Raw genomic sequence first — 24229 nt, 5'->3', positions numbered from 1 at the left:
TTTGCTCCACTGAGCCTCGACGTGGGCAGAGCCGCACAGAGTGTTTGGGGGGGAATCTACTTCAGTAGGAAAAGGTTTTGCACAAAACCACTGGCGGCACAACAGTTTAACGGAGCCTTTCCCAATACCAGTCCTCTCCCCGGCAACACCCGATCGGCTTCTCCTTCTCCTCTGCGGCGGGGGTTTTGGTTTGGTTTTTAAATTTATTTTTATTTTAAACTGCAGCCAAGAAATCCCCAAATCTCTCTATACCCCTCCATCCCCCCCCCCCACCCCATACCCCACATCCCTCCCCAATCCCATACCCTCAGCCAAGTGCAGAATCCCTTCCTGGCGAAGTTGGCGGAACACTTTGTAAAGTTGGGCATTTCTGCGGGTCCGCAGCCCGGATTGACTATGGGGACATTGCGGGATCTGCAATACGCTTTGCAGGAGAAAATCGAGGAGCTGAGGCAGCGCGACGCTCTGATAGACGAGCTGGAGCTGGAGTTGGATCAGAAAGATGAACTCATCCAGAAGCTGCAGACCGAGCTGGACAAGTACCGCTCGGTCACCAGACCCCACACCAAACCCACCCAGAAAGCGGCGCCCGGAGCCCTCCCCGAGCAGCAGAGGACCAAGAGACAGGCGATCTCCGCGGAACCCACCGCCATCGACATCCAGGACCTCAGCCAAGTCACCCTTCCCTTCTACCCCAAAAGCCCACAGTAAGCAGCCGTGTCTCCCCCACTCCTCCTCCTCCTCCTCATCATCATCATCATCATCTCACCCATCCATCCACACACACACACACACACACACGTCGAGGGTTAAAACCCCCCGAATCCTAATGCGATGTACGGGACAGTGCGGTTACTGGAGAGGAGGCTCCGGCAGACCAGGCGTGTGTGCGGTTAGAGGGTAGTTTCTTGGTTGCATATCGACCGGGTGAGGGATCGGATCGGATCCCGTTACGCAACACCCTCTCCCCCCACCGCCCCCCCATCACCACTACCAACCGCAGGACCGCACGTTCGTTCATCCGCTTGTGCTTTTTGTTTTGGGTGTAAGGGGGGGAGTGGGGTGGGGTTGGGGGGTAACTAACAGACGCATTTTTAGGAGGGGAAAAAAAATGCAACATATTAAAAAAAACACCCAAGCGCTCAAATTCGGTAGGAAACCAAGAGGGCGAAGGAAAGAGCTGGGCAGGGCTGGGCTGGGCAGGGCTGGGCTGGGCTGGGCAGGGCTGGGCAGGGCAGGGCTGGGCTGGGCTGGGCAGGGCTGGGCAGGGCAGGGCTGGGCAGGGCAGAGCTGGGCAGGGCAGGGCTGGGCAGGGCAGGGCTGGGCAGAGCTGGGCAGGGCTGGGCTGGGCAGAGCTGGGCTGGGCAGGGCTGGGCTGGGCAGGACAGGACAGGGCTGGGCAGGACAGAGCAGGGCTGGGCAGGGCAGGGCAGGGCTGGGCTGGGCAGGGCAGAGCTGGGCAGGGATGGGCAGGGCTGGGCAGGGCAGAGCTGGGCCGGATTGGGCTGGGCAGAGCTGGGCAAGGCAGGGCTGGGCGGAGCTGGGCTGGGCAGGACAGGGCTGGGCAGGACAGAGCAGGGCTGGCTGGGCAGGGCAGGGCTGGGCAGGGCGAGGCAGGGCAGAGCTGGGCCGGATTGGGCTGGGCGAGGCTGGGCAGGGCAGGGCTGGGCACATGAGAAGCCAAAGGTGCACCAAAGCCATATTCAACATGAACCAGAAAAGTCAGTGTAAAGAGTGACCAGGGGATTAGGTTTGGTTTAGCGCAAGACTGGGGAAAGGTGAGAGAGGCTGTTTGGATGTGTGAGACTGCACCAAATGCACAACCTCACTCACTCACTCACTCACTCACTCACTCACTCACTCACTCACTCACTCACTCACTCACTCACTCACTCACTCACTCACTCACTCACTCACTCACTCACTCACTCACTCACTCACTCACTCACTCACTCACTCACTCCTCGTCTGTTTCATTGAATTACTTGCGATCACACAGTATCGTCAGTGAACAGCGAGGCGCTGCTGAAGATCTGGCACGAATGTCACCGACAGAGTAATAAGTGCAGCAAATTGTGCTTGCGTTTGGTGTACTGCCCGATCATGTTGGGAAAAGGGGGCTCCAAGAGCTTAACAGGAATTTCAGCAGATTGAGACCTCCCCCTGATGTGTAAGGCTCTACATAAATGCGATGTGGTCTTCTTGTTGTTGTTGTTCAAATAGAGTAACTGTGGATTTATAGGCAAACACAACAGCACAGTTGTGCACAGTGATTCGGGGGATTGTTGACCAGGTCCTTGGGATAAATTCGTTTCTCTTTTCGAATAATGCCATGGGATCTTTATTCCAAAGGCTGACCTTGGTTTAGTGTTTCAAATCAAAGTATGGAACCTGGGACAGTGCATTACCCCAGCACTGCAGTCGAGTATCGTCTTAGGCTGTGTGTAACATAGTCCATAACACAACAGGGTAACATAACATTTCGTCCACAAAATATACAATTCATTTTGCAGTATATTCTGTGAAGCACCTTGAGACATCTCGAAGAAGTGATAAGGGGCTATATCAAATGCAAGAATTATTGTTATTATTATGTGAGTTCAAGTCCCAAGGTGTGACTTGAACCCACAACCTTCTGACTAAGGTGAGCGAACTACCACTGAGCCAGGCTGAACCAAAAGGGATCATGTGGAAGGAATAGAGAGACAAGTTCTCTTACAGTGGACTATTTCTAATATATATTAAAGTGCCTTTACACTTTTTTTGCTGGAAAGTATTTTGAGCCCAGACTTTTACCTATTATGAAATACAATAATGATTGCAGTGTAGTTTGAATGTTCTACAGAGTTTGCAAGATCTCGAATATGTATAAAAAAAAGATTTTTTAAAGTAAAGCTATTTGATAAATTATCTAGATTTAAATAAGGACAAGTTATTGGAGCATTTGTCTTTCTCATTGAGTTACACAGGGTGCCGGTCAATGTTGGTGTGAAAACGTCATCCAACAATGAGCATGCCCCTGTATTAGAAAGATGGGGTAATATTTGATATAGTGCCTTATTATGTTGGTGAGATGTCTCAAAGTGCTTCACAGAATATACAGTATAGTGAATTGACTGTATATTTTTGTGGGCAAAACGAGGTAGCCAATTGCACACAGCAGTATCCCACAAATAGTTGTGGATTGAATGATCACATTTGTTTTGGAGAGGGGCGTATTGTAAACATCCTGGTAACTAATGATCTAACCTCAAGCACCCTATGCTGTTTATCTGTATTATACATTTGTTTGGCAATGGTTACACAGTGCATCTTTCGTTGACTGTTTGGATTTCTTTTGGGGTCCATAGAAACTGCTGTCCGGGTGCTACTACTCAACTATGTATCATACATTCATTGACCCGTGAACTATTGAGCATCTTTCAAGGCCTATGTACAGACATGTATATTCCCAACGTCTAAATGTAATTTTGCAGATGAGGAATGTATTGGTGATGCCTGAGATTACACATGTGTCGTTTAACATCCAATATATATTGGATAAACCCACATTCCATGCCACGGTGTCCAGTCAGATTCAGGCACAATTTGCAGACATTTTAGATTGTCTCCATCCTTCATTTTTGGAGTTTATTACATGCCTTCCATGCATGACACATCAATGGATAGTACAATATATCTACAAAACCAATAATGCAGTAATTGTTATCCTCAGGATTCAATTTGTCGCTTAGATTCTCTGCCAGTTGCTGATAAAGTTCCACAAAGCTGGTTATTACTGAAGCGCAGTCCTGAAAGAATTGTCTCGATTTTTGCTGCAAGGGCAGAAATTGTTTATGTTTCTACAATGGAATAACATGTAAGAAAAATAATGGGTTAGAGCGAACCTTTAAAACCTTTGAATGCAATCTGGATTTGAGATGTGATGAATGTAAGTGGTTTCAGTGCAGCAGTAAACAACGCACCTGTTGATGGATCCAAGTAATACTGTTCAGTGTTTGTGTGTGGAGTTTAAGCCCCGGTTAGTCATTGAACGGGACTGAAGTTGCTTCTGAACCAGCATGTTTAACTCTTGTGGTTTCCACTCAAGTCACGGTAGCGATTTGTTGTTCTGGCCTTTGATCTCCTGTAACTGAAGGCTTTTATTTGTTTGCGCTTTTTTCCCACTGCATTTTATTGTTGCTACATTATTGTCAACAACAGGTGGTAAAGCAACAATACAAGATTGCAGTATTCCCCCAAATAAACATGTTTTTCCAGACGTTTTGGTATAAACAACATTTTCAGTCAATTAAGTACTATCTAATTCTAAAAAACATTACATTCTGTTCTATTGTGTTGTCAGTGTCCATCCACTTGGCTTGTAGAAGTGTCGATATCTAATGTATAAATGTGTCAAAGTATATCATAACCTAGGTGTATGAAACATACACCTGGACTATACAAAGGATACACAGAGGTCTTGTTTCACTAAAAGGATATTATTGTCTGTCAGTGTGTTAAATAGAGTTTAAACTGCAATGCACAAACTCTCCCCCTTCCCACCCAGCCATTTTACCATGTGTCCCTTTTGCTGGATTTGCTGTGAACTGGGTCTGGTACAAAAATACCAAGTGGTTGTGCTTGAATGCTCAAGTGAATTCAGGTCTTTTTAATTCAATTCAATGATATTGGGTTTGTGCATTGGAGTAGGGCTGGGGATACACCTGAACTGTAAAGAGAAATATGGCATTAAGAGTATTATTCTTGCAAAGGAGATTCACAAGGATGATCCTGGAACTGAGAAGCTTCACCTATCAGGAAACGCTGAACATGCCTGGACTCTTCTCTTGAAAAGAGAAGGGTAAGGGGTGACCTGGCAGAGGTCTTTATAATTATGAATAGTTTTGCTAGGATAGACATAGGGAAGATGTTTCCACTTGTGGGGGAATACCAAAACCAGGGGCCATCAATATAAAATAGATCAAATAGGGAAGTTAGAAGAAACTTCTTTACACAGAGAGTAGTGGGAATGTGGAACTTGCTATCACAAGGAGTAGTTGAGGCGAATACCATAGATGTATTTAAGGGGAAGCTAGATAGGTACATGAGGAAGAAAGGAATAGAAGGTTATGCTGATAGGCTTAATTGAGGAAGGCAGAAGAAGGCTCATGTGGAGTATAAATGTTGGCATAAACCAGTAGGACCGGATCGCCTGTTTCTGTGCTGTATATTCTAATGTATTCTGGATGACAACTTTTTGCTTTGATGTTCTGTTCCATGTTGCTTATACTGGAAAGTGAGTCCAGTGTACCAGTTAGTATCAATGCGTGATTCTCTGCATCTTTATCTGGTTTAATAATTGAGTGTCGTCACCAGTGACACAAAAAGTGTCTATATTGTATCACCAATGAAGCCCTGAAAAAAACAAATTCCCACTTGAAAAGCTCAAAGATAGGAGAGTTCTGAAGAGAGGTTACCAAATACACTCTCGTGTCACAAGAGCTCACTGTTAATCCAGAGCAAATGAATCAAACTGCACCAAAGACAAGTAATCCTCATCTATGACAGTCCAAAGGATTTGTCAACTAACATCATTAAATTGAGTTTGTGATTTCAAATGCATTTACATGAATCTCGTTTCCTAAATTCACTGGTTGACGAAAAATCCCCCTCTCATAATCAAGCGGCCAATTTTTCCGGCTTTCCAAATCTTTCGGTGCTGATATCAAACTGCTTATGTTTAGGGAATCCGCTAATTCTGATTATTTTTTAAGCAGCACAATCACATTAATTTAATTAGATTCGAGTGCCTTTCAATTCAACTACAAATCTATCCTGCACATAATAATAATCCTTACATTGACGTAGTTCCTTACGTTGTTAAAACATATCACAGAGTTCTCTGTAAACTGCAGAATTGTGTACAGCAGTGTCCCACATTATAACGGTGAAATTAGTTAGTGACCAATTTAATACATCTAAGGACAGAAGCTCTTCTCTCATTGAATAGTACCATTTGTAACATACATCTAGACAGGTGGATTGGTTGGATTAACATGTCACTGAAATGACAGTACCTTCCATTTCCACCTTGGTGAGTTGCTGCATGGATATTTTGAAATAACTGTTAAATCAAACCTAAATTCAATCATAAATGAAGAATTCCAGCATTTCCCCTCAGACATTCAGTAAAACAACAACAAAATTACATTTGTAGAGTGCCTTTCACATTGGGAAGATGTTCCAAGGCACTGGAAGTCAGGGGTCAGAAACTGAGCATGAGAGAGGGGTGGGGTAGGGGTGAGGGAAGGTAGAGAGGTGGGAGGGTGACTGAAGGCACGATCGAAGAGGAGGGTCTTGAGATCGGCCTTGAAGGAGGCAACGGAGGAAACGAGGTGAAGGAACTGTGGGATGGAGTTCCAGAGTGTGGGGGCAGAGAAGCTGAAAGCCCGGCCACCGATGGTAGGGCGGGGCGGGCGGGAGACATGGTGCAGGCCGGAGCCCGCTGAACGGAGGGCAGGTTGATAGGGAGTCAGCAGGTCAGAGAGGTAGGAGGGGGCAAGGCCATGGATGGCCTTGAAAGTGGGGACAAGGATTTTGAATTTGATCCTCTGGGGGATGGGGAGCCACTGGAGTTGGGCGAGGGTGGGATTGATGAGGTCGCGGAGCCTGATGCGTAAGAGTACACGAGCTGCAGAGTTTTGGATGATCTGCAGCTTGTGAAGGGAAGAGTTGGGAAGGCCGATGAGGAGGGAGTTTCCATAATTGAGCCTTGAGGTGGGTGAGGTTTTTGGCAGCCTGAGGGGTGAGGCAGTGGTTAAATCTGGCAATGTTTCAGAGGTGGTGGTAGGCAGTGCCGGTCATGGCGAGGATATGTGACTGTGGGAAAAAAGTTTTACTGTTGTGTGTGCAACAGTACGTGGGAAATGCTATTTCCTGCCAAACACATTCTGCACAATTATAGTGTTTGCTCCAGTCAGTGGAATGATGATAGGAATCCTTATCAGGATGGATTATTATAGGACATTTTGATCTTATAATAGATAAGTATACTATGCATCACAAAGCAACTAAAACAAATGACCCATTTTTTGCATCTCATTATGATTTTGTAAGCAATACAAATGGAAGTTCAGCCAGGTTCAGTGCGATCTTTCAACATTACGCGCAAGCTAAGAAATCAGATGGAACAGAACTTAGAAGAGGTCTGTTTTTCAATTAGAGCGAGCACTTGATCTATAAATAAATAGTGTATAGGTATAATCACCCTCACCATCACTATCCAAGTGACTGAAATTAACCTAGGTTATGTTATTTCGGTTCTGATGTATCAGCTTTTTATGGATGTGGCAAATGAGCACAATATGATGCTGTGGTGATGTTTTGCAAGAGGAGGAATACATTCCCCAAACCTGATTTTAAAGCGGCTTAATGCCAGATAGGTTTGAATATGAATGCAAACAGTAAGATAGTGCACATTTTCGAGGTCTGCTCACAGGGATGTTTAGTCTCCTAGCAACCAGAGCTGAACACACATGCGCTGTTCATCAGTTTCCTTACACTGGACCATCAATCTCCCTCCAGATACAAACAGTGTCTTCCAATCGTACAAACACGTGCTGACGACCTTTAAAGACAGATATTTCAATCATTTTATATTAATATTTACAGTGCCAGGATCTCCAATTTGTCTTTCTGAGTTATTCAGAGGTTACATTTTTGAAAGTTTCTGGTTGATGATCCACAAGTATTTAACAATGGTTTTAACATTGTCACAAAAAGTGTTCAATGGGCATACAGTGTCACTGATAGCCACCACTCTGGGGCAAATGATTTCAGATGGAACGTTAAATGGCTGTTGAGCCAACTAATAATTTTGGTTGTAAATAGGAGAGTGTTTTCCCTGTTTTTTTGGCTGACTAGGGCTGCCTGTGACTGGTGCTGGCTCTCTTGATCACATCACTATTCAGGCAGAAGAAACGTACAGTATTTGGAAAGCTCTGCCGTTTGTGTACACCAGACCAAAACGCCTCTGCTTCATACCCTTTTAAGGAAATTTGGCACTGGAATGCTGTCAAAAAACATGCGGATGTAAAACCTGCCTGTTTCTCAACAGCAATAAAAACATCCAGATGGTGTGGTTCATTGAAGAAGTCATACAGTGGCCTGATTCTGAACTGCACTAAAAGTCATGATTTGTAATGATTTATTTGTAAATGCTTTGTAATGGTTGTAAGGGTCTTAATAGGATGAGAAGATAGCGTTTGTTGACTGTTTTTGCACTGCAATGAGCAGCAACTGGCCAAATGCCAAAGTTAACATTGACTGAACATTAAATATATTATATCATTAACTGAACATTATGTGTGTAATGTAATCTGAAGGTAGGTGCCGGGTTATTTTCGGAAAGCCCTTTCCTTTAGGAATAAATTATGTCCTAGTTTTACCGAACTTATGGTTTGAATTTGTGAAATCACTCAAACAAATGATGGCAAGAGGGGATGGACAGGTAAAGGGAGGTTATGAGACTGGTTTCCGCAGCAGTGAAGTAACCATAATTCTATCATCTGACATAAGGGTGCATCACTGTAAAACATTCTAACCCAAGCACCTTATCAATGTTTTCTCTGCTTCACCCGAGAATTCTTTGTCTTTGAAAATTGGGTTGAATGGGCCTCAAATACTCAGCAACTAGCTATTTTTTTGCCAAAAGCTTAAAAAGATTAAAAATGAACAGATTAGTAAGAAAACATGGCCATGTGGATGAGTAAATGTGTGCAGCCCCATCCTGTTTGTGTGGCACTTCAGATAGTCCATTCAGCTATTGATAGGTTACACTGCAGATAATGGTCGTGTGACCTTCTGAGCCATGGATTGGGAGGCACTGTGCATACTGGAAAAGATGGTACTACAAGTGTGATACTGTGTATTATTGAATGGGTGGCACGTGGGAGCTCTACATTCAGTTAATGTGGTGTCACTCCCAGTAATGAATGGAGGACCGTAGAATCTTTGTCAGTGTGCGAACATGTGGGAAATAAAAGCTGCACTAAATTGAGGTTCTGTTTATTTATAACACATACCTATCTGTAAATTGATATGTATTAATTCATATAGGAATGTATTAATCAATTCATTCACCAAAATAAATGGTAGTTAAAGAGAAAATGTGATTCTTTTGAACGAGGTGGGCACTTGATCTCAGCAGATTCAAGCACTGAAAATAAAATGTGAAGTGTTGCCGTAAGTTGAAATTAGCCCTGAAATTTGTAGTGGAGCCCTGTAGCTCAGTGGTTAGAGCACTCGCTTCACAAGCGAGAGACCTGGGTTCGATTCACGTCAGGGTGAAACCTTGGGCAAGTTTCCTTACTCCACACGCCTGATAATAATCCCTCAAGAAAAAAAAACAATAAGAAATTGATCACTTCAATCCACAACTGTTTGTGGGACACTGCTGTGCACAATTGGCCCATGCATTTCGCACAGAAATATGCAGTCAATTCACTTTATAATATATTCTGTGAAGCGCTTTGAGACATCTAGAAGACGTGAAAAGCCCTATATGAAAAATGCAAGGATTACTATTATTAGTTATAGTTTGCAGTAACAATGATGGAAAGCTGTTTTACCTTGTTTGTTATATTAAAACGCTCTAGTAATAGTGCTGTAATTGTCACTGTGCAGTGAAAATAACAAGTCAACATGCTGTGATATTGTTTTCAGTGTGTGGTCTGGAATAGGAAAACCTCAAAGCCACATACTGCACTTGGTCCTGCATCAATGAAGACAGAAATAACTCTAGGCACAGAAACCACATTAAGAAGCAAATAAATAATGCACAGTAAACTAATAACAATTATGCTGTCCTACACTCAAGGCTTTGTGCACTTGACCAAAATTCTGTTTTTTTGTACAGTTTTGTTTGGTTTGATTCCTATCTGTCTCACCATCTCTACTTTGTTGCCTCTAAACGTTTCTCCTCCAGCCCCCACACTGTTACATCTGGCGGCCCCCAGGGCTCTGCCCTTGGCCCTCTCCTCTTTAATATCTACATGCTCCCCCTTGGTGCCATCATCCGTAGACATGGGGTCAACTTCCACATTGGGATGACACCCAACTCTTATATTTCTGCCTCCACCCTAAACTCCAGGACCACTGCTGTCCTGACAGACTGCCTTTCAGACATCAAGTCCTGGATGAGGGCAAATTTCCTACAGTTGAATGTGAACAAGATTGAGGCTCTCCTGATTGGCTCGCACCAGCACCTCTGCATCTCAGGCTCTGGCATTCTGGCAACATCAACCTCCATGGTTGCACACTACAACTCACCAAGCCAGTCAGGAACTTAGGTGTCTTGTTCGACCCTCAACTGTCTTTTCTCCCCCACATTCAAGTCATGACCCACTCTGCCTTCCTTCACCTCCGTAACATTGCCCGACTCCGCCACTACCTCACCCCTCAGGCTGCTGAAACTCTAGCTCATACCTTCATCACCTCCAGGCTCGACTATGGAAACGCCCTGCTTGTCAGCCACAGGCTGCAGATAATCCAGAACTCATGATCCCATCTCCCCCACTTTCGCCCGACTCCACTGGCTCCCTATCCTTCAAAGGATCCAGTTCAAGATCCTGGTCCTCACATGCAAAGACCTCTATGGCCTCACCCCACCCTAACTCTGTGACCTCCTAACCCCCTACCAACCTGCCCGTTCCCTCCGCTCAGCCGGCTCTGGCCTGCTCCACGTCCCCCAACCCACCCGCCCCACCATTGGCGGGAGAGCCTTCAGCCACTCTGCCCCCAACCTCAGGAATTCCATTCTCCAATCACTCTGGCTCGCCCCCTCCTTAGACTCCTTCAAGTCCCGCCTCAAGACCCTCCTCTTCGACCATCAGTCACCCCCTCCTTCCCCCGCAACCCCAGCTCGGGTCTGAAATGCTGTACTCTGTTCAGCGCCTTGGGTCATCCTCCTGACGTGAAAGGTGCTATACAAATGTAATCTTGTTGTTGTTGTTATTTAAAAAGATTGAATTATTGGCCAGATACTTTTCAAAAATATCAAATCCTCAGTTTAAATAAAAAGGGGAATTGACTGGAATTGACTGACAGAAGATTAGATCAGACTAATGGGATGGACTCTTTGATGGTGCAAGGGATTACATGAAATACGTTTAGCTGATATCAATCTAGATGTAAATCCACAGAACAAAAGTGACTCTAATTTGATACCAGTTGAGAAGTCTCACTTGCTTGGCAAATGAATCATGTAATTAACTGGTTGCTGTTCTGAAACTGGGGTTAAGACAGTGGTGATGTGTTGGCAGTACATGCCTGATGTTGAAACTGAATCCCAGAAGTAGAAACATTTTCATTCCTTACAACTATCATGTCACCCTCTTTATAAAACCCAAGCTAACGATAATGTGTGAAACTCTGTTAGAGTTCTGGTTATTATAGTGGTGACATGCTGAGCTTTTATGAGAATATTGGGTCAATTTAGAGATCTGTTCAATAGTTACTGCCTGGTTATGTGCATTACAAATCCCCTGCTGTTTTTTCTCAGAGCTTTCTTTTATAAAATATTGAATGGAAAGATAAATTAATACCAGGCATAACCCATATCCAAATTCCATATGTGCCTTTGCCCCACCAGGATTATATTTTTGTGGTGGTATAAAAACCCTGGTTGTACTTTTGATATAATAATTGAAGTAGTGGCAAGGGTTGCGGTTAAATGAAAATCCACTCCCACTGATATTCTCTGTTTTCAGGTTTTAAGGAAAATCTATTATATGAATATGTTATGGAAGCAGTTTACATTATGAAGGTGCTTATATTTTTCCATATTTTGACTGAAATAATTTAGTGCCCGGATAATGTGCTTCTTGCTGTTTTGCAATGAGGAGAACTTTCAAGATAATAATAATAATAATAATCCTTGCATTTGATATAGCGCTTTTCACGTCGGGAGGACGTCCCAAAGCGCTTCACAGAACACACTGTAAAGTGAATTGACTGTATATTTGTGGGCGAACGCGGCAGCCAATTGCACACAGCAATGTCCCACAAACAATCGTAGATTGAAAATGAACAATTTTATTATTGTTTTTGGTTTTGGAGGGATTATTATTAGGCGTGTGGAGTAAGGAAACTTGCCCAAGGTTTCGCCCTCTGCCTGGAATTGAATTCAGGTCTCTCGCTTGCAAAGCGAGTGCTCTAACCACTGGTGGTGGCTAGCTAGTTGCTGAGAAGGTGTCGTAGATAACTTAATCAACCCAGCAACCTTATTGAACTTCACACAGCATTAAAGTAAAAAGAAAAGCAAAATACTTGAAAAATAGTATTTTTATGGGTTATCATGCGTTATGATGATTTCCGACTCTCCCAATAGGCTGCACGCAGCTCTTAAGCAATCAATTCTGTTGGCCATGATTCTGTATCAAAAGGAAAAAACTGAAAATTGCAGTGGTTTTAAAAATGTGGTTTCCCACATATCAGTAATCAGTGTTGTCTGTGTGTATGTGTGTTTGGGTGGGTAAACAAACATAATAATAATAATAATAATCCTTGCATTTGATATAGCGCCTGATATATGTGTACATTTGGTAATGAACAGCTAATATTACTGTAAGTGTTAATATGAAATACAAACATATCTAAATGATGTGAATCCATTATGTTAGTTATAATTTTTATAATTTCCTTTTTCTTATATTGCTTCATCTTTAGTTGTATTCTGTGAAGCGCTTTGAGACATCTAGTAGACTACAGCAAATTGCTTGTGAATTTGAATAATGGCATCAGTATAAATGTAATAATAATCCATCAGCAGTCACAATGATGGAAGAAATTGGAAAAAAAACTAAATAGAAAAACTGGATAAAATCTGGCAGTACATTTGTAGATTGTACGATAAAAACAGAAGTGGAGTGATTTCAAATATGTCATTTAATAACAATGATTTAAATTACAATTACCGCCCACAACATTTTTCAGAATCCTGTTTCTTTCATGTTCTGTTCCTCTATTAATGTCACCAGTGCCTTATTTGGTTTTCTTTCTTGGTGGGAAAGGGTGTCATGCCTAAAGAGGCTTGAGAAAAAGGGGAACATCTGAAAAGTGATGCTTTTGCCCAATGGCTAGAAAAGCCTTACCTCAGTACACAAGAAGCTTTATTACATTTTTTTGCTGCAACGATTTGCAATTCTCTTAAATCCAAATTTACGGTCTCCCAAAGATCTAGTAGTTAAAGATGCTACCTATTTCAGCACTACACTACATGGAACAAAAAGCTATTGTGCCTTCATTATTTCATTTGCTTCTTTTTTATTAAAATGAATGCTGTTATTTAGACAAATACAGCAGCACATTTGTGCCAGCAATGCCGCACAATCAATGGGTTAAGTAGTCAAATCAATATGATTTTTTTAGGATGTGAAACTCTGCTGCTGGTTGAAGACTTTCATTATGGATCTATGAAGAACTATATGAACTACTAGTTTATTCATGAATGTAAAATATTTGAAATACAGTACATGACTGACTTGTTGCATTTGCTGCATACTGCATAGTCTGAGGAATCTGTCATATTTATCAGTTAAAGTCAATTGAGCAAAAGTATTTATTCTGACACTCATATGGCTTAAAAAAAGTTTTTTAAAAATCTTATCTTTTCCTGAATATAGTACTTCAGCAACTCTGCGATGAGATGAATTTCCATATAAATTGCGCTTTTTGCAGAGGAAAGATTCCAATTTTTGAAATACAATCATGATATTAAATGCTCGCAATATGAAATCAAAATACACAATCCAGAGCCATGCATATGACATATGATCCTGCAAAAGCTTCAGCTGTATAATGCCTATTTCTGATTCTTTTTATGTTTTCTTCACAGTGTATCAGTTGTAGTGCAAAGTTTAACTTCTTACTTCTAGTGGGAGCTGACCTAGAGTTCCATTATGTGTATTGATTCTGATGCTCAACTGTTAGTACTGATTCTGTGTTAGAAGATTGTAGGTTTAAACCGCATATCTGAACTTCAGCTCATACTCAATGTTATTGTCAGATGAAATGCAACATTGCAGTTTGTGTACCATGTGTACTATGAACCATTGGAGTTCTACAATATCAAACTATCAGTAAATTTCTCTATTTGTCTGTTGTGTTAATGTTAAATGTACAGCTCATCACAGCACATTTAACATTATTCTAGGAAAAGGTCTCCATTTTTAAGTTCATAGGTTAGAGGAAAACCATACATCTGATAGTGAAACATATCTGAATTATCTTTACATGTTAGGAATTAACTTGATTTACATAATCAAGTTTACATAATTGTGGAGTCCTGTAGCTCAGTGGTTAGAGCTCTCGCCTAGCAAGGGAGAGACCTGGGTTCGATTCCCAGCAGGACGAAACCTTGGGCAAGTTTCCTTACTCCACATGCCACATAATAAACCCGCAAGAAAAAAATAATAAGTTTGTCTTCAATCCACGACTGTTTGTGGGACACTGCTGTGCGCAATTAGCTGACGCGTTTCGCCCACAAAATAAGTACAGTCAATTCATTTTACAGTGAAGCACTTTGAGTCGTCTAGAATAACAACAACAACAAGATTTCATTTATAGAGCGCCTTTCACGTTGGGAGGACGTCGCAAGGCGCTGGACAATTGGGTCAGGACCCAAGCAGGGGGGAAATGGTCAGGGTGAGAGGAGGGAAGGGAGGGAGCGAGGAGGGGGTAGAGAGTTGAGAGGGGAGCTGAAGGCTCGGTCAAAGAGAAAGGTTCTGAGACCGGCCTTGAAGGAGGAAAGGGAGGAGGCGGCGAAGGCACTGGGAGATGGAGTTCCAGAGCCTAGGGGCTGAGAGGCTGAAGGCCTGACCACCAATGGTAGAGTGGTTGGGGCGGGTGATGTGAAGCAGACCAGAGCCAGAGGAACGGAGGGTACGGGCAGGTAAGTAGGGGGATAGTAGGTCGGAGAGGTAGGAGGGTGCAAGGCCATGAATGGCCTTGTAGGTGAGGATGAGGATCTTGAATTCGATCCTCTGGGGGATGGGAAGCCAGTGGAGGCGAGTGAGGGTGGGAGTGATGTGGTCGCGAAGCCTGGTGCGGGACAGTACACGAGCTGCAGAGTTCTGAATGACCTGCAGGTTGTGGAGGGAGGTGCCGGAAAGACCGGCGAGGAGAGAGTTCCCATTGTCCAGCCTTGAGGTGATAAAGGCGTGGACCAGAGTTTCAGCAGCGTGAGGGGTGAGGTAGTGCCGTAGTCTGTCAATGTTTCGCAGGTGATGGAAGGCGGTGCCAGTTGTGGCGCGGATATGAGGAAGAAAGGACAGCTCAGGGTCGAACAGAACACCAAGGTTCCTGATGGCTTTGAGAGGTGGAGAGGGCAGCCTCGGATGCTGATGCTGTCAGCGCCTGAAGTGCGGAGGCGCTGACACGAGCCAATCAGGAGGGCCTCAGTTTTGCGCACGTTGAGCTGAAGAAAGTTGTCTCTCGTCCAGGACTCGATGTCGGACAGGCAGCTGTCAGGACATCGGTGGTCGTGGAGTTGAGGGTAGAGGAGGAAAGGTAGAGTTGGGTGTCATCCGCATACATGTGGAAGTTAACCCCATGTCTGCGGATGATGTCACCAAGGGGGAGCATATAGAGGGTGAAGAGGAGGGGACCGAGGACAGAGCCCTGAGGGACACCACACGAGACAGTGCGGGGGCTGGAGGAAAAGTCGTTTGTGGAAACAAAATGAAGACGGTGGGAGAGGTACGACCTAAACCACTCAAGGACAGGGCCTTGAAGGTTGAGGTGGGAGGACAAGCGGTGGAGGAGGATAGCGTGGTTGACCGTATCGAATGCTGCCGATAGGTCGAGGAGGACGAGGAGGCAGAGGGAGCCCTGGTCGCAGATGGTCAAGATGTCTTTGGTGACCTTGACCAGAGCGGTTTCTGTGCTATGGGCATCACGGAAACCCGACTGAAGGGGTTTGAATAATGCATGGGTGGAGAGGAAAGAATGAAGCTGGGAGGCGACAACTCTTTCAAGCACCTTGGACAGGAAGGGGAGGTTGTAGATGGGCCAGTAGCTTGATAGCTGCAACGCATCAAGGGAGGGTTTTTTCAAAGTGGGAGTGATGGTGGCAGTTTTTAGGGGAATGGGAATAGAGCCAGAGGAGAGGGACAGGTTGATGATGTCTGTGATAAGTGGGGCAAGGAGGTGGAGCTGAGAGATAAGGAATGGAGTGGGGATGGGGTCAAGGGAGCAGGTGGTGGGTTTCAGGGAGAGGATGAGTTTGGTGACAGAGGGTGGGGAAACGGGTTCCAAAGTGTGTAGGGGAGGATGGGTAGGAGTCAGAGTGTGGGAGGGAAGGGGAGGGGGGTGGGTGGAAGTTGGAGGGGGAGTGACTGCGGAGTGGATTCCCTTGATTTTGGATTCAAGGAAATCCAGCATTTCTTCGCAGTGAAGATTGGAGGAGATGACCTGCGCGGGGTGGCGGGGGGGACGGAGGAGTTGGGATGTGGTAGAAAGCAGAAGCCTGGGGTTGTTCTTCGCCTCCAGGATTATCCTAGAGTAGAAGGACGACTTGGCCGAGGCTAGAGTGGAGCGGTAGATTTTGAGGAGGTCCAGACAGATTTGTCGGTGGACCGTTAGGTCAGATTTGAGGCAGGTGCGCTCAGCGGCCCGCACCTGGCTCTTCAGTGAGCGGAGGTGGGTGGTGAACCAGGGGGAAGAACGAGAGTAGGAAACAGTATGGGAGGTGATGGGGGCAAGAGTGTCGAGTGTGGAGGAGAGGGTGTTCTGGAGGAGGGTGAGAGCAGAAGAGGGGTCAGTGAGGGTGAGAAGATGTGAAAAGCACTATATCAAATGCAAGGATTATTATTATTATTATTATAATACTTCACATAACAAAATAACTTGCATTCAAATTTATCAGAATTTCTCTAATTTTGATGTAGAATTCCCATTGCATCCGCTTTGAAATGTTTTCCTACATTTTGGGTTCTTATATTTTCCTTTTTCTTATATTCTTTTATCTTTAATTATATTCTGTGAACTGCTTTGAGACATCTCAGCAACCTGATAAGGCGCTATATCAAGTGCAAGGATTATTATTAATAATACGTTACTTTATAGTCCTGAAGCTCAGTGGTTAGAGCACTCGGCTTGCAAGCAAGACACTTGAGTTCAATTCCAGGCAGGGCCAAACCTTGGGCAAGTTTCCTTACTCCACACGCCTAACAATAATCCCTCCAAAAAACAAAACAATAATAAATTGGTCATTTTCAATCCATGACTGTTTGTGGGACACTGCTGTGCGCAATTGGCTGCCGCTTTTCGCCCACAAATATACAGTCAATTCACTTTACAGCATATTCTGTGAAGTGCTTCGAGATGTTGAGAAGACATGAAAAGCAATATATCAAATGCAAGGGTTATTATTATTATTATTTATGGATTTGTTTGCTCCAGCACATGCTTCCAGTAAAAAATCATTGATTGAGAAGGAAGACAGCTGGTTAGTACTAAATCATCTTGCGAATAATTTCTAAATCATTTTCAACATGGTCTAAATTAAAAAAACTGTAAATTTGCTACTACTTCATTAAAATTTTCATCATTTGTCTCAATAGATTCTAAGAAATGAACAATTTGCTTCTTTGAAAATATTTTAGTGTATATAACCTGGATTTAGTGGTATGTACCAGAGCTGCCCAATGTTTCCATCAATATAAACTTTGAACAGGTTATTTTCTTCCCTCCTTTAAGTGTTCTCATTTTGTTTTCATTTTTACGGGCAATTGCTTAGCACTCTCATGGTACCTCAGAGACAAATCAGTGGAGTTGAGAAATCAATGCATAAAGAATCACAGTATTCTACCATTCTATTCCACAAAGTATTATTACACCAATATCCTGTGTCAACAAGTTACCTAAATATTCATTATAAAAATGTACCATTTAATATGCATAGACTACAGTAGGAGAGGCACAGTGAGTATTCCTCCATGCTTTGATGTATTTGAAAACTGAATTGTTGATGGATCAGGACCAAGAGATTTTGTTTATGACCAGTTGTTGCTAAGGAAACTATCACTCTCTAGTTATGCTCATATGATCCTTTTGCATGTCGGTAACAGCATTGTTTTTAAAACCAGTATTATTAATTCAACACAAACTGACTTAAATTTATTCCTAGCAACTCGAACAAAAAAAGCAAAGGATAAAAGTAGTACAATTTATTCAGCATTAGGGAACTATTTGCTACCCAATAAACATGTCAATAACAATGTGCATCATTTAAATGCAATCTGAAGCTTGGATGGCTGTTGACTTTACGGTGAGATTTAAGTATGGCATCAGCATTCAAGAGGGTTTTCAGTTCTAAAGCTTTCCTGACTGCAGACTCAACGCAAGTCAATAAACATTATTTAGTGACCATAAACTTAAGCAGAATGAGGTAACTAATTGCTCTGATATCACCAGGAGACCTATCTAAACTATTTCAGTGGCTATTTCAATGACTGAAATTTGATAAATATACCTTACAATGTTGCAAGGATGTTGTGAGAATCCTTGATTGCAGGAGGTTTCTATATATGCAACCTACATGGCAGATTGAGAAAGCAACAGTGGCTAAAGGTGTTACCTTTATCCGTACAGTCATACTTACAAGTATTGATTGGCGTGAAGTGATTGCAAAATGGTGGTACGAATAGCTAAGAAACCTGAATGCAACCAGCACCAGAGACCAGCAGCATCCAAAGTCCTTCCACTGAGATTAATGCTTCGCTAAATGGATAGACTAGTGAATTGAGATACCAATAATGAGACGGTTCTTGGATATGAGAGATGTCCTAATACAAATCCACTGAAGACTGGTTAATGTTGAGCTCTGTTAGCTATTAATCTTCCTGTCACTGGGGCCTATGATTCTAACTGTATATATTATTGAAGGGATAATAACATTTACAGTAGAATCCTTCATGTAAAGATATATTGTTTAACAACCAGTAAATTCAGTAAGAAGTTTCACTAAGTTGAGAACCAGCTGATTTTTACAGTTTGTAATTTGTTATGGAGGTTTTATTTTCCATCTCAACATAAACATTGTAGTTTAGAGAAATTGTATCAAAGCGTAGATAGTTTCTTTTTTAGCGAATAAATGCAGAATGAACTTAAAAATATTTTATTTGTGCAGTATTCACAATGCTAAAGTAAGAAAACAAAGAAAAGTGAGTTGCAACAGTGTTTAACATGAAGTTGCATTACTCTATGTAATCATCATGCCCTGGAGTTGGGCATATAAAATCTGTCCACATTCAGCACCAGTCTAAACAAATACTGGAAATCCACTTACAATGATACTTACAACAGTCAAGTATTGAACTTGGTGCAATATATCATTGAATACATTTTCAATGAGTATGCAAACATTAATATTGTTCTTAGTAAAAGATCTTTCTGTGTTGGCAGAGGGTACAGGTAATACAATTGGTATCAAAACACATGTTCTAAATCTAGTTCCGAAAATATGTTCCTCGCAATAAGTCAACACCATTGTTTCTGCTGAAATTGTAGGGCCGAAGAGATGTATTGCTATCTGTGGTGGTATTGTTCCTGATGTCCTCCAGCACAATTAGGGGTGAAGAGTTTATATGTATGTATGCGGATGACACCCAACTCTATCTCTCTGCCTCCACCCTCAACTCCAGGACTACTGGGGTTCTGACCGACTGCCTGTCCGACATCAAGTCTTGGACGAGGGACAACTTTCTCCAATTGAATCTCAGCAAGACTGAGGACTGCCTGATTGGTTCGCGCCAGCGCCTCCGCACCTCGGGTGCTGGCAGCATCAGCCTCCATGGCTGCACACTCAACCTCACTAAGCCAGTCAGGAACCTGGGTGTCTTGTTTGACCCTGAACTGTCCTTTCTGCCCCACAACTACGCCATGACTGGCACTGCCTACCACCACCTCTGAAACATTGCCAGATTCCACCTCTGCCTCACCCCTCAGGCTGCCGAAACCCTCACCCATGCATTCGTCATATCAAGGCTCGATTACGGGAACTCCCTCCTCATCGGTCTTCCCAACTCTTCCCTTCACAAGCTGCAGATCATCCAAAACTCTGCAGCTCGTGTACTCTCGTGCACCAGGCTCCGTGACCCCATCACTCCCATCCTCGCCCGACTCCACTGGCTTCCCATCCCTCAGAGGATCGAGTTCAAGATCCCCATCCTCATTTTCAAGGCCATCCATGGCCTTCCCCCCTCCTACCGCTCTGACCTGCTGACTCCCTTCCAACCTGCCCGCTTCTTCCGTTCAGCGGGCTCCGGCCTGCTCCATGTCTCCCGCCCGACCCGCCCTACCATCGGTGACCGAGCTTTCAGCCTCTCTGCCCCCATACTCTGGAACTCCATCCCACAGTCCCTCCGCCTCGCTTCCTCCCTTGCCTCCTTCAAGGCCGTTCTCAAGACCCTCCTCCTCAATCATGCCTTCAGTCACCGTCCCACCTCTCTGCCTTCCCTCACCCCTACCCCACCCCTCCCCCATGCTCGGGTCCTGACCCCTGTCTGTCCAGTGGCTTGGGACATCCTCCCGACTTGAAAAGCGCTCTATAATTGTAATTTTGTTGTTGTTGTATGTAGATCTGAAACACATCTTCCTGGAAGCTCACATTCAGAATATTGTGCAGTTTTTTTCTCTAGCTTTCGGCAAACTGAGGTTTATAAAACTGTGAACCGATGCTGCTGGCATTTTACAGATGTTTGAAGAGCTACCGCATGTTTCAGTCCCAGAAGCATTCCCAGCGTGATTGTGTTCCAATTAGCAATTCAAAGTCACACCACTTGTCACGTGACGCTGATAAATAGGAGTAATTTAAAATTCAAAACCTACATTCATTTCAGCAAAGGGATAACATTCTCAGGTACAAACATTGGCTAACAAAACATTGGACGCCTCTTTCCTTCAGACTTCATTACCTCCCGAGCTTCAGTAGCTTCATCACTCAGTAGAAATGTTGATCCATGTATTCTGTTGGGATGTCAATAGCCTTGGTTAAACAAAACCAGCAAGCTGTGTCACAATGGAAATCACTTTGTGTATGAAATTCATTTACTGACGAACTATTCATTTATTGATAGTTTTGTGCAGGAAGGATATCAGGGAAAATGTACAAACACCAACTGCAATGCAGAATGTCTTTTTGGCTCACTCTAAAAGTGTAGGCGTTTGTTACCTATGCATACCTGAACAAAGTGTCAGCATGAATCATTAAATCAGCAGGATTTTCAGGCCTCCTTGTGTCGTGGCCACATGTGCGTATCGACAAGTGGGAAGGTGAAATAAATGTACTGATGTGAAGACTAGGCACGGAAACCCAGTTATAGTAAGATCTCTCACCTAGTTCATAGCAATGGAATCGAAATATAAATTAGCCCGTAGCTTTATCAAACATATCTAAAACTGTTTTTGAAGCAAATAAATCAGCTCACTTCACTGCTACAACTTTTATGTTAGCCATTACAGTTCTCCCATTCTATTTTTGAGTTTCATCCAGAAAATTATTCAGAATCCTTACCGCTACAGCACCTAAACCCTCGGAATCTATTCTATTGAATCTCATTACATTTTGTATCAGTCACTAGTTTGTAATGTAATTAAAGTCACAAGATCACGGGATAACAAGAGTGATTCAGGTGAAGAAGGCTCTTTGGCTGATTTCATCTCACTCTACTCATCCTTACTCCTATTAGAATATCGAACTGCTTGTTAAATGGGTCCAGTTTCCTGGCTCTAAACTTACTAGAATAGTAATGTGACCATAACAGCACAAGCTGTTTTTTGAATGAGTCTAATAGCCTGGCCCCAATCAGCCACCCAGGTAATTAATAATAGTAATAATAATATTCCTTGCATTTGATATAGTGCCTGACCATTTCTTCGAGATGTCTCAAAGTGCTTCACAGAATATACTGTTAAGTGACTTGATTGTGTATTTTGTGCATGAGATACCAGCTGCTGTCCTCATTGTAATTATCAATCACAAAAGCAGGTGAGCTAAAGTGAGCTAGTTCCAGTATACTTCATAGTGCCTGCAAAGTCTTTGGTGGATGAATTTGTGAGGATTTCATCTGAAGTCTCCGTCTTTGGCTGCAGCTTGTGTTGTGTGACGAAATAAAGCTCCTTTGCAGTAAGGCATTCCCTTCTTAGGCAGTTGAATTAACCAGATGATAATGAAGTCTCTGTATTGAGACTGATATTCCTATCCTTTGTGTGTAGCACTAGGTACATTTCTGCCCCATTATTACTTGCATTGTGTTCAGTGGCTGAGTCTCTCTCAGCTCAGCCATTGCCTGGTACGTTGCTACTTCTTCGAAACAGTGCTGCCTCACAAATATGGAATATGTGCTGCAGCAAGTCTGGTTGCAATGCTCTATTCGCCTTAACAAATCCATTTATGTCGCTCACTTTCAGTCCTCAGGCACAGTTATAAATCCATCTATCAGATGAATATACAGTGCATCATTACCTTTATGGGCCAGGTAGATATGACCTATCCTTGAAAATGTGCTATATTCACTGTCTTCGTAAAATATATTGCAGAATTTTGCTCCCAGGAGCAGGATGTGAAGTTATACTATACCCTGAAAAGCCTCAATTGCTTTCAACATTACATTGTGACTGTTTAAAGTTGATAGAATTCATCACATCTCTTGCATATATTTGACTCATCTTCTTTCACCCATTAAATTAGAAGGCTGTGATTTTGTTCCTCTCAAAATATATCTTCACTCCTTAGTTGCATTGACCATGTTAGGTAGGTATAAGGATTACTTTTCAAACCAATTTTCCACCTTGTTCTTGCAATCCTCCCATTTTTATGTTCATAAAACACTGATATACAGCCTCCATCTCTGGCCTGGATAGAATACTGTACAAATGGTGTATTTGTAGAAATGTAGATAGTTTGCCCGCCATTTTTTCAGCTTCGTAACTCATGAATTTCTAGCACTTTTGCCACTTATATTAATGCATTGCAGCTGACACTATAAGCTTTTGTCTTTTATTTCAAAGGCAAACTATACAGTATCACAAAGGAGTCCTATGAATTCTTTTGCCCTCATCAGCATTTGGCCAGTTTTACATGTCATTTTTCATTATTTGTTATTCCATTCAACTTACAACACCACGTGATGCTGAGTAAATATCTGTACTTTATAATAAATAATATAATCCTTGCATTTGATATAGGGCTTTTTCACATCTTCTAGACGTCTCAAAGCACTTTGCAATGCTTGGAGTCCTGTAGCTCAGTGGTTAGAGCACTCGCCTTGCAAGCGAGGGACCTGGGTTCAGTTCCCGGCAGGGCAAAACCTTGGGCAAGTTTCCTTACTCCACATGCCTGATAATAATGATCCCTTAAGAAAAACAAACAAACAATAAAATTGGTCACTTCAATCAATGACTGTTGTGTGCAATTGGTTGCCGCATTTCACCCACAAATGTACAGTCAATTCACTTTACAGTATATTCTGTGAAGCGCTTTGAGACGTTTAGAAGATGTGAAAAGCGCTATATCAAATGCAAGGATTATTTTTCACAGAATATATTGTAAAGTGAATTGATTGTATATTTGTGGGTGAAACAATAAACAAATATTCAGCAATTAATCACTTTTACGTGCAGAAATTTACAATTTTCCTGAACACAAGTAGTGAACCGTTGCCATTCTGAATTTAACCGCACTATTTTTACAGCAATCGCCATGAATTATCGCAGATTTTCTAACCTTTGATTCAAACATGATTTTTGCTTCACTGGTTGAGCTCAATCGTTGGCTTTTCAGCTTGATGTGAGAAGCATTGCTTACATTGGCAAATGGGTTGTTCAGATGTTATAAGGATCACAATTCAATGGGAAATACATTGCTGTTCTGGTTTCCCATTAATGATCTCATCTATCAAGCCATCATTTCCTTTCAGACTGTCACTGACTGATTTTCACTTTCAAGGTAGTCAATTAGATTAGATTGGATTGGCTCCTGCATACATATAGGTCGCTATGTCATGTCACAAATAGGATGTAGGTTTCCAATTTTCTCGTCGAAAATAATGGAAGTTGAATGGTTTTAGGAGTCGCCCAGTGGTGTTTTATTGGTAATTACCATATTGGTTAAAATTGAAGCTGAAAGAATATGGCAGACCTTAACACTGGAAGCAACTAGAATGAAGAAGAATTAGTTTTTTTTTTC

At 42.8% G+C, this 24229-nt stretch overlaps 1 protein-coding gene and 1 non-coding gene across 4 annotated transcripts in view; both read left to right on the top strand.

The window, feature by feature from the left end:
* Positions 1–24229, top strand: part of prkg1b (protein kinase cGMP-dependent 1b) — a 201246-nt gene that overhangs the window by 17850 nt on the left and 159167 nt on the right. For 2 of the 3 annotated variants that reach the window (XM_007896991.2, XM_007896982.2), the window contains exon 1: positions 337–707. The exons of the other annotated variant lie outside the window; for it this stretch is intronic. In XM_007896991.2, the coding sequence (XP_007895182.1) occupies positions 397–707 (311 nt within the window). In that variant the 5' untranslated portion in view covers positions 337–396. Of the gene's footprint in view, positions 1–336; positions 708–24229 lie in introns of those variants that run through there. 3 annotated transcript variants of the gene reach the window in all.
* On the top strand, positions 14323–14394 carry trnaa-agc. Its single transcript has one exon. It is a non-coding gene; the product is annotated as a tRNA-Ala (tRNA).

Source organism: Callorhinchus milii, unplaced genomic scaffold (assembly GCF_018977255.1).
Source record: "Callorhinchus milii isolate IMCB2004 unplaced genomic scaffold, IMCB_Cmil_1.0 Scaffold7, whole genome shotgun sequence".
In the NCBI taxonomy this organism is placed as follows: domain Eukaryota; kingdom Metazoa; phylum Chordata; class Chondrichthyes; order Chimaeriformes; family Callorhinchidae; genus Callorhinchus; species Callorhinchus milii.
This window is presented reverse-complemented; position numbering and strand designations above follow the sequence as displayed.